At 37.9% G+C, this 14,351-nt stretch overlaps 1 protein-coding gene across 2 annotated transcripts in view; it reads left to right on the top strand.

The window, feature by feature from the left end:
• Positions 1-14,351, top strand: part of pcsk5b (proprotein convertase subtilisin/kexin type 5b) — a 101,009-nt gene that overhangs the window by 20,511 nt on the left and 66,147 nt on the right. For both annotated transcript variants that reach the window (XM_088336024.1, XM_088336025.1), the window contains exons 3-8: positions 198-353; positions 1,693-1,836; positions 2,617-2,693; positions 7,744-7,832; positions 11,053-11,225; positions 12,488-12,700. In XM_088336024.1, coding sequence (XP_088192150.1) covers positions 198-353; positions 1,693-1,836; positions 2,617-2,693; positions 7,744-7,832; positions 11,053-11,225; positions 12,488-12,700 — 852 coding nt within the window. The remainder of the gene's footprint in view (positions 1-197; positions 354-1,692; positions 1,837-2,616; positions 2,694-7,743; positions 7,833-11,052; positions 11,226-12,487; positions 12,701-14,351) is intronic.

Below are 14,351 nucleotides of genomic sequence, written 5' to 3'. Positions count from 1 at the left end.
ATTTTCTATGTATAATTTGTGAATAATATGTTGGTAAATAAAAAAAATAAATTAGAACAATATAACTGACAAATAACAATTGACAAAAAGCTTGGCTTGTTAAAAGGTTTTGCTTGCCCAGTCACCAATTGTGTCCATTGCTTGAATTGATGTCAACAAAGTTTTATTCTATAATTTAGGACTGTGGAATTTTTCAGGTGGAGTGGATCCAGCAGCAGGTGGTGAAGAGAAGGATCAAGAGGGATTACAAGCAGGCTCCACCCATTTCTCTTTCCAGCCACTCCCACAGCATCCCAACCTTCCTCAGTAACATCTTCTACAACGATGCCAAGTGGAGCAGTATGTGGTACATTGTGAGTATAACATGTCAAAATTGTTTTCACTTGTGAAATGGGTTTGTTGGTCAAAGTTCATATGAAGTTATTTCTTTGTACCCCATTGATACTGCCTCAAATGAGTTGAGGGATTTATTTTGCGTTTTATGAATGAAAGATGAGTAAGGCTTGTAGTATAACAACAGTCAATCACCACCCACTCCAGATAGTTGTGGGCCTTCCTCCAAAAAGGGGGATAATCAAACAAAAATATTATGAAATAAACACATATACAGTGCGACCTCGCTACTTAGCAGTTCCACGTTCGCGGGTTCAGAGCTTTGCAGGGTCCAAAAAATAATAATAACATTTAATAATAATAATAAAATGAAATAAATATATATATATATATATATATATATATATAAAATTATTTTATTTTTTTTAGCATTTTTGAAGGGGCGTCGCTACTTCGTGGTTCCACGTTCGCGGGTTCAGAGCTTCGCGGGTCTGAAAAATAATAATAACAAATAAAAAAAATACAAAAAGATTAAGCATTTTTGAAGGGGCGTCGCTACTTCGCTGATTTTCACTTTTCGCGGGTGGTTTTGGTCCCCATTAACCGCGATAACCGAGGGATTACTGCATTCTAAGTAATCCCCAACAGTAATAGTAAATTATGTCGACATATTTTAAAGAAAAAAATAAAAATAACATTACTGTTTGTTTTTCTTCCTTAAACGGGTCTGTTTAAGTGGACACAGCAGAGATTTCAACTGCTTATCGCAAGTTGTTTTTGCACCCATTCTGATCATTGCTCTCTCTTGGTTGTTGGTAGTTCTCAGCTCTGTCAATGGTTAATGTTATGTAGATAAGTACTAATACTTTGACCACTGCGTTTATATCATTTTTTTGGGCTTTGGATCTGAACTGAAGAATTTGTTAGAATTTTCTAAGAATCATAGGAAGAAAAAACTTTTTGCTGTATCCCTAGTAAGGATTTGTCACTGACATAGGGCTCTTATAAACATATCGTGTATGTTATTTTCTTTATATATATGTTCACAGAAACCCCAACTGGGATTTCCCAAACAGTTTTAAACATGCTCAGGCTGAGCATATCACTTGCACATGCATTCATGGTAGAACATCTGGAACTTGTAGGCACGCCATGTTGGTGGTCAGCACATCCTTTTTCTTTTATATCCTTCATAGACGTTTACAAGCCAAAATTAAGGTCACAATTACATCTGAATTATTCGGCCAGCCCCAATTCAAATCTTCATCCAGTGCATGTATTATATTCATCAATGCTTTTTATTTTTACATTTGATCTTTAACTGGCTATGTTCTTTGATGTGTATTTGGCCACTTACAGCACTGCAATGATGACGTTCACAACTGCCAGTCTGATATGAACATCATGGGAGCCTGGAAGCGCGGCTACACTGGCAAAGGTGTGGTGGTGACCATCCTGGATGATGGCATCGAGCGCAACCACCCAGACCTCGCTCAGAACTACGTGAGTGTGTATGTACGCCATTGTATGTGTGCAGAACGTGAGAAGGTGTGGTAACCTCTTTTGCATTATCTACTTCAGATTAACAAACTCTTTTGTTGAAGTAGAGATGCATAATTTGTTTTCATCCTAGGGCTAATAACGACCCTGTAATTAATATTACGTTTCTGGAACTTGACATCAGAGTCCTTTGGCCTGACCTTTAGGTATTGTGACGTCATTTTAAGTCACCAGAAAGCGTCAATATAAACAAGAGAAAATGTTTGTCATTTAGGTTTGATAAAAACGGATAGCAAATAGCTTACAATGTATTCCCAGTCTCAAGACTCAACACACCCTAGTAGCAAACGCTTCACTTTTCACCTTCTGGAATGAGACTTGGCAAATTAAACTGCATATAACATAGACTGCTGGGAGATGGTGTTTTGTCTTGATTGCTAATTTGGTTAATTTTAGCCCAGAATGGAATCTTTGAGCTTGGAGAATCCAGGCGGGAACCAATTGTTGATGGATTACGTTCCCATCTACCTGTCCTTTGTCCTGATAATACAGGCATTGAGATGGATCTCCCACTCACAGGGACATGATTTACATAAACATCACTTTTCCAAAATATGCGTTCTTGCCTCCCCCACACCCAACTACATTTTCTTTTTTATTTTAATGTCTGTCTTTACTGTTCGTTTCCGTTTCTTCTTTTTCATTTTGTTTTCCCTCCTTGTTCTGCTCCTTGTTGTTCTTAACATTTAATTTCCCCACTCTAACTATTGTCTTTTTCTCTAGGACCACCAAGCCAGCTTTGATGTGAACGGTAATGACTTGGATCCCATGCCCCGCTATGATGCAACCAATGAAAACAAGTATGAATTTTTTTTTCCATTTTAATTTATACTGTTTTCATTATGCAATCTCTATTCCACTCATGTAATGCCTCGAAAATATTGCTTAAGTTCATCAAGTAGCATCATAAGATGCATTATTTATATCAAGGCTCAATTTTTTTTACTTTTGGTTGAACAGGGTTTTTAAATAACCTTTAAATAGCAAATGTCTTTCTTTCAGAACCAATTTTCTAAGTGTGAGAGTAAAAAAGAGTCTACAAATTGTTGGTACATAATTACTTGAATGTCACATGATATGTTCATATATTGTAAGTCTTTATTTTGTGACACTTATTTTTTAAAAAGCTTGTGCGTCACCATATATTTCAGGGTTATTGTTTGAAACCATTACTACGCTATATTCGTTCAACAGCGGCCAAAAGCTCCGTGCATCTATTTACTACGTTCATTGGCTGCATATTCTGCTCATGCTGCCTACTCTTGTCTGACTTGTCCTGGAATTGAGCAATGTTGCGTCATCCATTTTTTTTCTTCATTAGCACAAAATGTGAGTGCGATCATATTCATTTTGTCTACTATAAAACAGAATTTTGGGGTTTCTATTTTTTTCTCAAAATGATGTTCGAATCCATTTTTGGGCACTTGCAGACATTACCTCCATATTTTTCAGTATGACAGTACTTTATACCGTATCTTCGTTAAGCAGAAGTCTTCTGCATCTGTATCTACGTCTTGTTCAAGCCACATGCTCCTCTGCAAGTTTTATTTGGATTGGCTGATTCGAAGTTAACACTGTGTGCACTGAGTGGTGGAACCTATTTGGAATTAGAAGACGTTCATTTTATTCAATTGTAGCTGCTAATTTTATTTGCCCTAAATGTTCCTCTGACATTCCCTTCTGTTTTATTCATGACGGTCTCAGCACTGTCTGATTGTCAACATTTTTGTCAATTTTGTGAGTAAATGCTTTTTAAGCAAATGATACTTACTGACAGCCGACCAAGTTCTTAAGGAAGTGGTTAGAAACCTAAGGTACTTGGTGAACCTCTAACATTTACAAGCACCTCTGTAACTACAGTAATGCACATTACTTAAAAAATAATCAAATTGAGCACTGGATATTTCATGAGTAAACACTAATATAAACCCCCATTGATTGTGTTTTTTGAGTGTACTTGAGTGTACTTCGATTCCATGTAACAGAAAATGATCCCTAACAATGATATTTGCAAAGTGGATTTGTCAGAACAGGTCAGGACAAAGAAAAATTAAATCTCCATAAACAAAAGTAAATATGTCCTACCAGATGTAACAGTTTGCATAAAAGTGGCCTAACCACGTGGAAATAAATATTTTCAAAATGTTATTTTGCCCTGTCAGAATTCTTTCAAAGCTCTGCCATAATAAAGGACACATGGCACATATCTATATTTTTCTTTTTCGTTTTTTTGTGACATCGTGTGAGAGGGCTTTGTCCCCCACCAGGAAACTGTGACATCCCCGAGGAAGGGTCAAGTGTTGACAGGCGATAATGTTAGCAAGGTAAGAGAACTTCTTTTTACTACAATTACTACACGAGGAAAAAGGAAAATAAGCTATATAAAATAGGTACAGCATAATATACAATTGCGGATTCTTCTAGTGTAATTACAGTAGGTTTCCTTAGACCTTTAACTATTCTGTGCTTACTGGTCTTGATGTTATCACAGCACTCTTTAAAACATCTTTTAAAATGGGTCTAGCCTAACATGGCTTAATCTTGATCTTTGTCATGTAAGCTGCTAAAACAAAAGTTTTTTTTAAGATCTTTCGGTCTTCTGCTCCTGAAAAAACAAATGATGTTTTCAATGAAGGCCAAGGTAGCTTGCGAATAGCTATCCAATTGACAGCCAACCTAGGCTCTCCTCTCACTGTGTGCGTGCGTGTTATATATGGGCAGATGTCATCGTATTTTTCTAAGGTTTTCCTAGAATGCTGCAAAAATGTGTAATCCCTTCCTAAAATCACTACTACTCTGTTGATACTAAGTTGTTACCAGAGATTGACCGATTATCGGGACAGATATTTGAGAACTTGATGGATATCTGTATTGGCTTTTTTATTAATTCAACTGGCTGATAAAATAAATTTAAAACTTTGTACTAGGAGCCTACGAGAGCTTTGCTTTGGAGTTTTTCTCTCACTTGCTGCTACCCCCCTCCTATAGAGGACGTGTAGTTTTCTGGTTTAAGGGAAGAAGGTTAAGGTGGAGACTGATATATTTGCTTTTATACTAACATTACTTCATCAATCAAGCGTTTGTGTCTGTGAACATAACAAGCACATCAATCAATCAAGATACCGACGCCATATCCCCCTAGTGGGGGGTGCCTACAGTCAAGATCACACTCACATACACCAAACATTCATTCCCCTTCAGTCTTCCCAACCTGACACCGAAGATTAAGCCCACAGCACAACAAGGGGTGGGTTACTGTGCCATGCAACTCTTCATCATCATAGTGGCCCGACATCATACACTGGTTTACCCCGCCAGCTTCATATGCATAGATATCACTCATTCTTGACTATCCTTCGCCACTCACAGCCTGATTTTATTTCCGCACTGTGAGTTTTTGGTTTAAGTGAAAGATCGGTAATGTTAGTTGTGTTGAAATTGTAATTTACAATAAAAGGTTTCAGCTATTTTCATTTAAGGTACCTTTTATAGGAGTTGCTGCTTTGTCTAATTCAATTTCCTCCACTGTTTTTGGTTTAAGTGAAAGATTAGTAGTTGTGTTGGAATTATAATTTATTTTCTGTAAAGTTTTTCAAAAACTATTAAAGGTTTTATTTAAATTTATAACTAATGTTTCTTTTTGCATTATCAAAACTTCTGAAGGCATTTTTTTAAGCTTTTACAGCAAATGAATATCTGCTCCAAATATCTGTTATCGGCTGCCTCTTAATACTAATAATCTGTATTGCTAGCGGCCCTGAAAAACCCTTATTGGGTTATCCGTAGTTGTTACCATGTTATTACCAGGTTAATTATTGGAAGTAAGATTAAATAGACTTAGTCAAACACTAAAGAAAAGGAAGGAAATAACAATGACCCTGCACTGATGAACTATTTTTAGAACAGGTACGTGGGCAGCATGTTGTAAAGCCCTGTTCTAAGATGACAGTATGACAAGGAGGTAACCTAGTGAGATGGAATTGTGCATGACCGCTGACTGTTAATCCATATAATTGCCAACATCACTCTGGCTTCATTACTCGAAATAAGTGAAACACAGATGTGCGTAAAATGAAAAATACGGGCAAAGTACAAAAAGCGGAACACCAACCAGACGGAAGATTTTATGTATTAGTAAAGTGAAATGATGTGAGGAAAGACGACTGAAGCCAATTTGGCTCATTAAGCTCGGCCAATGGGACTGCTAGTGATTTAAATTTGTCACAAAAAGCTAGACTTTCACTGAAAACCAGAAAAGGTCTCCATGAACATAGTGTTTCATCGCACAACTGCCAGCAATATCAAAGCCATGTCTGCTCGGCGAGCGTCATTATTGGAACGTCATATCTTCCATCACAGATGCTCATGTGAGAAATATTACTGCCGACATGTGGGAAACCTTAAGTATTAAGGCTACACATGCTTGAATGACTGAATCAGACAAATTGGGCACACCCTCAAATACAAAAATAAAAAGGCATGTTTTTGTTATTAGCTGTGTGGTTTTCTTTTTACATTATTTGGTAGTTTTTCTTATATACTGTGAATGTATGTCCATTTTCCCCTATGTATTTGATATTATATGATTTGCATGCACTTGAACAATATCTAAAATCCTTCAACTTAATCTTTCAACTGCAGAAGGGGAATGGAGTTTTAGGGTTAAGGAGCTTTACATTATACATGTTTTTTATTCAATCATTTGATACAAGACATGGCACTCAAGAGTGTAACTTATCTGAGCTCTGGTGAAGGGTTCTGACAAATCTGTCACAGCAGCAGGTTAAGATCATTTTCTTTTCTACTGGAATATATAGTTTTGTGGAATCCGTGAAGAACTTTAACACATTTTCCCAAATATCCATTTGGATTTTCAACATGCAAATTCCTGCAATACTGCCACAGACCCTGGTCTTCTCCCCAGAGCCTGTCTATGGCAGAGGGGAGTGCATCAGTAGATGCAGCTGTTTTCAGCAGGAGGTGTGTTCATGTGCCTGCATGTCTTTGTGTGTTTGTAAACGGATTTTTGCTGGTATTGTTTAAAGCAGAGGTTAAGAAGTCAAATGGATGCAAGGGCCAAATAAAAAATGAGGCTCCAAGCCAAGAGCCGGTCTGAGTAAAATTTGAAACATTTAAAAATGATGCGTAGAATCTGGTGAACCGAACTGAACCTACTAAACGCTTAACAGAAATATTCTAAAATAATCAAATAGGTAAAGCAATATATTCTTATGGCTCCATCAAAAGATCAATTTTCTTGATGTAGAAATCCCCATTACATCAACATTAAATGAAATAATCCAGTATTATTTGAGCACCAGCAGTACCCTATATTTTAGTAAAAGTACGCTTAAATCACTTTAAAAAAAATGCTATCATTCACTCATATACAATAAAATACAGTGCAAGGAGAAGTAACTTAAAAGTGAAAACAAATGCACAAATGCTGGTTTATGATACAATAATGAATAAAGATTATCTGAGGAGCCGAAGAAAAGCTTCTCGAGGGCCGGATGTGGCCTGCGGGCCTTGACTCGAACATGTGTGGTGTAAGGTACTCGGCGCACTTTGACTTCATTCATTTGTTTACATTTTGATGACAAACACACAGTACCTCTGCTTAAAAAATGTTGTCACAGACATTCAGGATGAATTAAACAACTATTGGGTTGGGAGACGAGCACCCTGCTCATTCAGCCATTTTGCTGCGTCTTTCTCTGTATCTTCAAAGTAATTTTTCCATTGCTGCATTGACTCACTTTGTTCTGTTGTATGTGTTTTTGTGTGTCTACTGGTGCATTTGTGTTATATGTCTTCGCTGGTATAAAAACTTGCACGTGGTCTCTTCAGACACGGTACCCGGTGTGCAGGAGAAGTGGCTGCATCTGCAAACAACTCGCACTGCATTGTGGGAATTGCCTACAACGCCAGAATAGGAGGTATACTTATCAGGTTTTTTTTCTCATATTTGTTCGATTTAGCAAATCTCAGCAACGTCATGTCACACTAAGTTTTTAGTAAGCACAATATCCTTAGGATATGTTGGTTACATTCTGTACTGTTATCTGCCAGTTCTTAATCCCAACTTTCAAGTTGGACACAAGCTACTAATTGCTGTTGCAGATCTTATCAAAGTCAAGTCTCCACAAAATTTGAAGGATGTAGTGGCAGTTGAGTAATACAAGTTGTCATTGAACTTGCTTAGTCAAATCATATCTGAGTTAAGAGTGATGTTATGTACTGTTATTAAGAATTTAAAGTTATGCTTATCAATGACTAGGCTTTTACCTCAGGGACTCGGCCTAGCGCAGCCTGAAAAGTCAACCTGGGTGTCTTTCGTGTGGGCTAAGGGGCAAAAGGGCTGTGGAATGGGAAGTCTGGGCTTCACGGACAAAATGTCTGCCACTGCGTCTCAAACTCAGATGATCAGAGTATAGTGATTGATAAGCACACACCTGGATGTGCTATTAAAAGTTTAAGTGTTTGAAATATACCGTATTTTAAGCACTATAAGGCGCACCGGGTTATAGGGCGCACCCCCAAAAAATAGTTTTTGGTCCTATATTTTCCATACATAAGGCGCACCGGATTATAAGGCGCTACAATGTGAACGTCGACAAAACAGTCAGATAGTTCAGTCAAACTTATTACCCCCTTAACATTCCGAAAGCTTGCAAAGAAGCAAATCCGTGTCTCAGACATGTACGGAAACAGTGTCTGTACGATGTCACCAATCACTCAAATGCATCGTTCCAAAAATCATTCGGAAGGTTAAAGTCTTGGGATTCAAGAAATGCCAAACATTTCTTAGTTTCCATTTTATTTTTTGCTGGCAACTGTGTGGACAGCAAAATAAGAATTTGATCGTGCAGGGAAACGGGGTTCTCTACTGTGCATATGACAATAAACACTTTGAATTGAACTTAGTTAAAAAATAGACTCATCACAGAAACATCAAGATCGTTCTAAAACAAGATACTGGGAAAATATAAAGCCGCATAGCTCACCTAAGTTCTCTTGCAACCATCACGTTCAATATTGACCCGTAACCATGGTCTTCTTACAATCGCGAGTGTAGTAAATCCAGGAGAGTAAATATTTACAAATACAGAATAGTAAAAAATGTTTTCTCTATGCCGTAGTGCAACCCAACGTGTGATTCACATTAATCTTTTTCGGCCAATTGCAGGCCCTGTTTCGCCCCTTTAGCCTATGCGAGCCTGTAAATGATTAAAAAGGATCCGCCCCCTTTACCTCCGAATAACTCAAGGCAATAGTGACCGATTCAAATGATGATTGACACGTTGGTTAGGAAATGAAACGCCGGTATATAAATCCCAGCATACACCGCGGACTACTTCGCCTTCGGGGGAAAGTCTAGTCGGCGGCTGCTTGCCTTAGTCGCAAGACTTTGTGACTTAATATTGATCCATATATAAGGCGCACTGTATTATAAGGCGCATGGTCAGCTTTTGAAAAAAATAAAGGCTTTTAGGTGCGCCTTATAGTGCGGAAAATACGGTACTTATTAGACTTCACAATTTAGCAGTGGTGGGCCGTAAGTGCCTCCATGGCATTCTACTCTGGACATTATTTTTTGTCCATGAATACTTGTTGAATAATTTCAAATTGTCATTTTCTTTTATTTGCTTTTTGCCTGGTCACACTGCTTCCAGATGTATGATTGAATGCTTAAATATGAAAGCAATCACATTTCAGCCGTTAGTAGATGCCACGGTCCAAATCGACCCGGGGGCCTTCACAATCAGTTCTACAGGCCCTGAAGCACAAAATAAGTGTTGATAAAGCTGCACACATTTAGTGTTAGCAGAGCTAGGGCCTTCAAGCTAGCCAAGGGAAACGTCACTGGTTTTACAAATCATGATTGGCTATTTGTCGGTAATGGAAGTATCATAACATAAGGTGAAGAAAAATATCCCCATGTCCATTGCTTCTTTCGAACAGACATTTTTAGCCCTAAATAAATTAAAACCTATGCCAGAGATCCGAGAGAACAGGCTCAACTTTCAGTATTAGCTTTGATGGCGATAGAAAAGAACTAAAACGCACAGAAAATCCTTTCAACAGAGTAATTAAGATCTTGAGGAAAAAAAGGAAGAAAGATTTTGTGCACAAATAAAATAGATCTTCAGTGAGAAAAATGTGTCTATATTCCCAAGTAATAGTGCAATTTGATAAGGTTATTATAGATGCGTTTTTTATGGGCAGCAGCTCTAGCTGCAGCAAATGTTTTATAGCCATATGAAATGGTTATTGAGGGTTGGATTGATACAGACATAGTACTACTGAAAACCTAGCTGTGAAGTGCACGGCATGCCACTAGAAATTACAAACATGATAAAATAAAAATACAATTTTAATTCAACCAAAAATAATGGGTAACTTTTTATGTGGGCAAACATTTTAAACATTACTTACGAACAAATAATACAAAATATTAAAATTTACACTCTGAAAACAAAAACTTTTCATTAAATATAAATAAAATTATAGTGTAATATTTAAAACGAATATTAAAACAGATTAAACATGATTAAAAAAGATTAAAAAGTGAAACCTACAAAAAATAATGATATGATGCTATAAAATAAACATAAGACAAATGTTAAGTCAAGTCAAATTTATTTATATAGCCCTTAATCACAAAAATGTCTCAAAGGACTGCACAGGATTACAGTTACAAAATTACACAATTACCTGATCTCAAACCAGCATGCAGGCAGGGAAAAACTCAAAAACCTCAGTGTGAGGAGAAAAGAGAAACCTTGAGAAAGGACCTCACATGTGGTAATCCCCCTTCCAGGATTGACCAGGGTGAATTACAATTAGCATTACTGTACACAAAATAGTAAACATTAGGTAAGATGTTGAAAATGTCCGGAAAGTGCATGACTTCAACGACGCCCCCAGCCTGCAAACCAGTCCAGAAAGTCTATGACGGCCACAACGCTGCCTCCCGTCTCTGCCAGCTGTTAACCACCCAACTCCCCAAAAATAGAATCACTAGCAATTTTTCAGGGGGAAAAAATCTCAAACGACATTAAAGAGAAATTGTACATTGATAAGCATAACTCTGAAATGTTATTATTGTTTATGAAACCTATTGTTTTCCTTTTTTTGTGATGTTTGTTACACCAGGTGTGCGCATGCTGGACGGTGATGTGACCGACATGGTGGAGGCCAAATCTTTGAGTTTGCAGCCGCAGCATATCGACATATACAGCGCTAGTTGGGGTCCAGATGATGATGGCAAAACTGTGGACGGACCCGCAGCTCTGGCCAGGCAGGCCTTTGAGAATGGTATCCGCATGGTAAGGAACTCAAATCTTCCATACCAAGTAATGGTCATGATGATAAGTCTAAAAATGTGACTCAGTTGCTTTAATTTTACATTGAGATCATAACGTCCATCATAATTCAACCATCTTCATAAACTTACGTTTTTTTCAATGGCTACTGACTCATATTAGACCCTTTCATACACATTTTCTAATAAAATTAGCCTCTAAAGAAACTGATGATGAGGTCAAGTGGCCTCAATCAATCTTTGTTAGTTATATCAGAACCATAACAGACACGCGCAGCTTGGCTTCTCGACAGCTTTGAAATGTAATGATGCTGTAATCAGACTTAATTGGTTCAGTGATGAGTCCTCAATTCTGTAAAAACAGATTGTGTGTAGAAATGTCTGATTTTTTTTACAGCTCTGAGGGAGCATCTCTTAAGTCAAACAGGTTTTCAAATTATATATTAAGACCGATTTTAATATTTTTTGCTTAATTATTTCAAAATTAATGCACAGCATTGATGAGGTTCATATGTTATACACACAGAAATGAAGAAAATGTTTAAAAATTACTTAGGGTAAAAATAAAAACCCAAATGTTTAGATTTTTTTGCCGAGTCCTCCAAACATAGACTAAAAAAGACGTCACTTCCAGATTGGGATTTTAAATATGCACTCTAGGCAGTTTATGTAGTTTCTCTCAAGTTGTTTGGCATAATGTAGAGTTCACCTGCTATAAATTTGCCGACCTTACCTCGAATGTAAATTTAAACTGTTAACGAGTGTCATTCAATTATTTAGGTTTATATATGAAGATAACTAAACAACATTTAAAATACTTTTACAATAATGAGGTATTTCTATTCTTTTCCCTGCAACTGACACTCAAATACCCATTCTTCCCAAAAGTGTTAAGTACCATAGCCAGGTTGTTTGTCAAGCTACATTACCGTGTTTATCTGTGTAGAATGTACTTTTTTTTTTAATCCTAAAAAGATTTAAACGTTTTGGTGAGCTTTGTACATTTGTTATAACGGGATTCGAACCAGGTCACAGCGGTAAGAACGGCAAACTCTAACCACTGGACAATAGATTTACACGACAAACAAAAAGGCATTTGGTTCAGTTTATTGAAAAGACCATTTTTAGTCACAGTACCAGAAATGAATAGTAATTTAATTGTGCATTTCACATACTACAATAACAATAAATCACAATGCTCATAATATAATTTAAAGGTTAATGATGGGTAAGCATGTCTTTTGTGTTTTTATTATTCCTCCTCAGGGGAGGAAGGGCCTTGGCTCTATTTTTGTTTGGGCCTCTGGCAATGGCGGCCGAAGCCGCGACCACTGTTCCTGCGATGGTTACACCAACTCCATCTACACCATTTCCATCTCTAGCACGGCCGAGAGTGGACGTAAGCCCTGGTACCTGGAAGAGTGTTCATCCACGCTCACCACCACCTATAGCAGTGGCGAGAACTACGACCGGAAGATAGTAAGCTTGGACTTTATAATGGTGCTGTAACGAGTGGGCTAGAAGTCTGATTAGTCAGACTTAAACGCACGACAAATCATCCACCTGCAGTAAGGCCTGGTATTTTTCCACCATTTTAATTTTTATAGTTTTGTCTTATTGTTTGTTTTTAACTATGCTTATATCATGATGGTCTCAATATAATAAGAAAACAGATAGGTGGCACGGCAGCTGAGTGGTTAGCGGGTCCGTGGCACGGTTCTGAGGTCATGGATTCAAACCCAGCTACCGGCCTTCTGTGTGGAGTTTGCATGTTCTCCACATGCTGGCGTGGGTTTCGTCCCACATTCCAAAAACATGCATGTCAGGTTAATTGACCGGTCAAAATTGTCCCTAGGTATGTATGAGCGAGTGAGTTGTCTGTCTCTGTGTGCCTTGCGACAAGCTGGTAGCTGGTTTGGGGTCTCCTCCGCCTACTGCCTGAAGACAGCTGGGATGTGCTCTAGAACCCCTCGCGACCCTTCTGAGGATAAGCGGTGCAGATAATGGATGAATGATAACAGATATTGGTTGTTGTTGTTTTTTTCCGTACCATTTTTAAAAAGTCACATAATAACTACTTTTGGCCATAAAGTGACTCCAAAAGAAAATGTAAACAGAGCTGACTGTTATTGACAAGGGTATCTCTAAAGTTTGCTTTGGTATCAATGCTGCTTGCACTTTGTTGATCCGGTTATGACAGTTATTAAGTGTCTTCAGTAGCTGGCATTTTTCAGGGGTCCTCACAACACCACCACACACGGAACCCTAGAGGCCACTTCTTTTGCACCATTTGATCTATCTGGGCCAAACATATGGAGTTTTTGAAAGATTTAATGGGGCCTCAAGAGTCCTAAACCGGCAATTTGGGAGGACCAATTGGGCTTTAATTTAACTGGAACGTCATTTGAGCAGCCAGGATGTCCACAATTTATGAGTTATAAGAGACTCAACTAGGAGCAGTTATCAAAAGTAATACTCTCAATGGAATACTTTATCCCATAATTTAGAGGAAAATAAATCCTTATTTATTTGTAGGATTTATTGGTGGTATTTCAAAATGAAACAAACAGTTTTGGAACACCTCATGGGAATTATTTTGTTTAAAGCCATGTAAATCGTAGTTCACACTTTTTAACCCAAGGGCAGTTTGTAATTCCACTCTGCTTGATCCACCTCAAACTTAATAGTTACCACAGTCTACAGGTATGAAAAGTGTTAGTTACCAGTGCTGGCTACCTTGTCTGGCATTGCCCTGCTACATTCCCCTCTTCTCCGCTACTAGGGATTCACACACCAACTGGGTTTCTTTGTACAAATGAGCCATTTTTGCAAATAAAATCAGTAGAGGTCCTCTGACGAGGGCTCAGACGAAGAGCTGGCAAACCTTTCCCTTGCACCACCAACTGCCAAGCGCAATCATTAAACTACATAAAATTATCAACTTCCTATGATTCAGGACCATGACCTGCTGTAAATTGTAACCTCACACACTTTGTAAGCAATGCATTCAAAATGGAAGCGACACAATGTTGGTTGGTGTTTCTGACTGTGTGGTTTATTCATAGCAATGATTATTGTATCATACGTTGTTGATGGCACCACGATGTGTGCACCTCACGTTTTGGTGTGT

The sequence above is a fragment of the Urocampus carinirostris genome, chromosome 5 (assembly GCF_059441175.1).
Source record: "Urocampus carinirostris isolate Australia breed hairy pipefish chromosome 5, RoL_Ucar_1.0, whole genome shotgun sequence".
In the NCBI taxonomy this organism is placed as follows: Eukaryota; Metazoa; Chordata; class Actinopteri; order Syngnathiformes; family Syngnathidae; genus Urocampus; species Urocampus carinirostris.
This window is presented reverse-complemented; position numbering and strand designations above follow the sequence as displayed.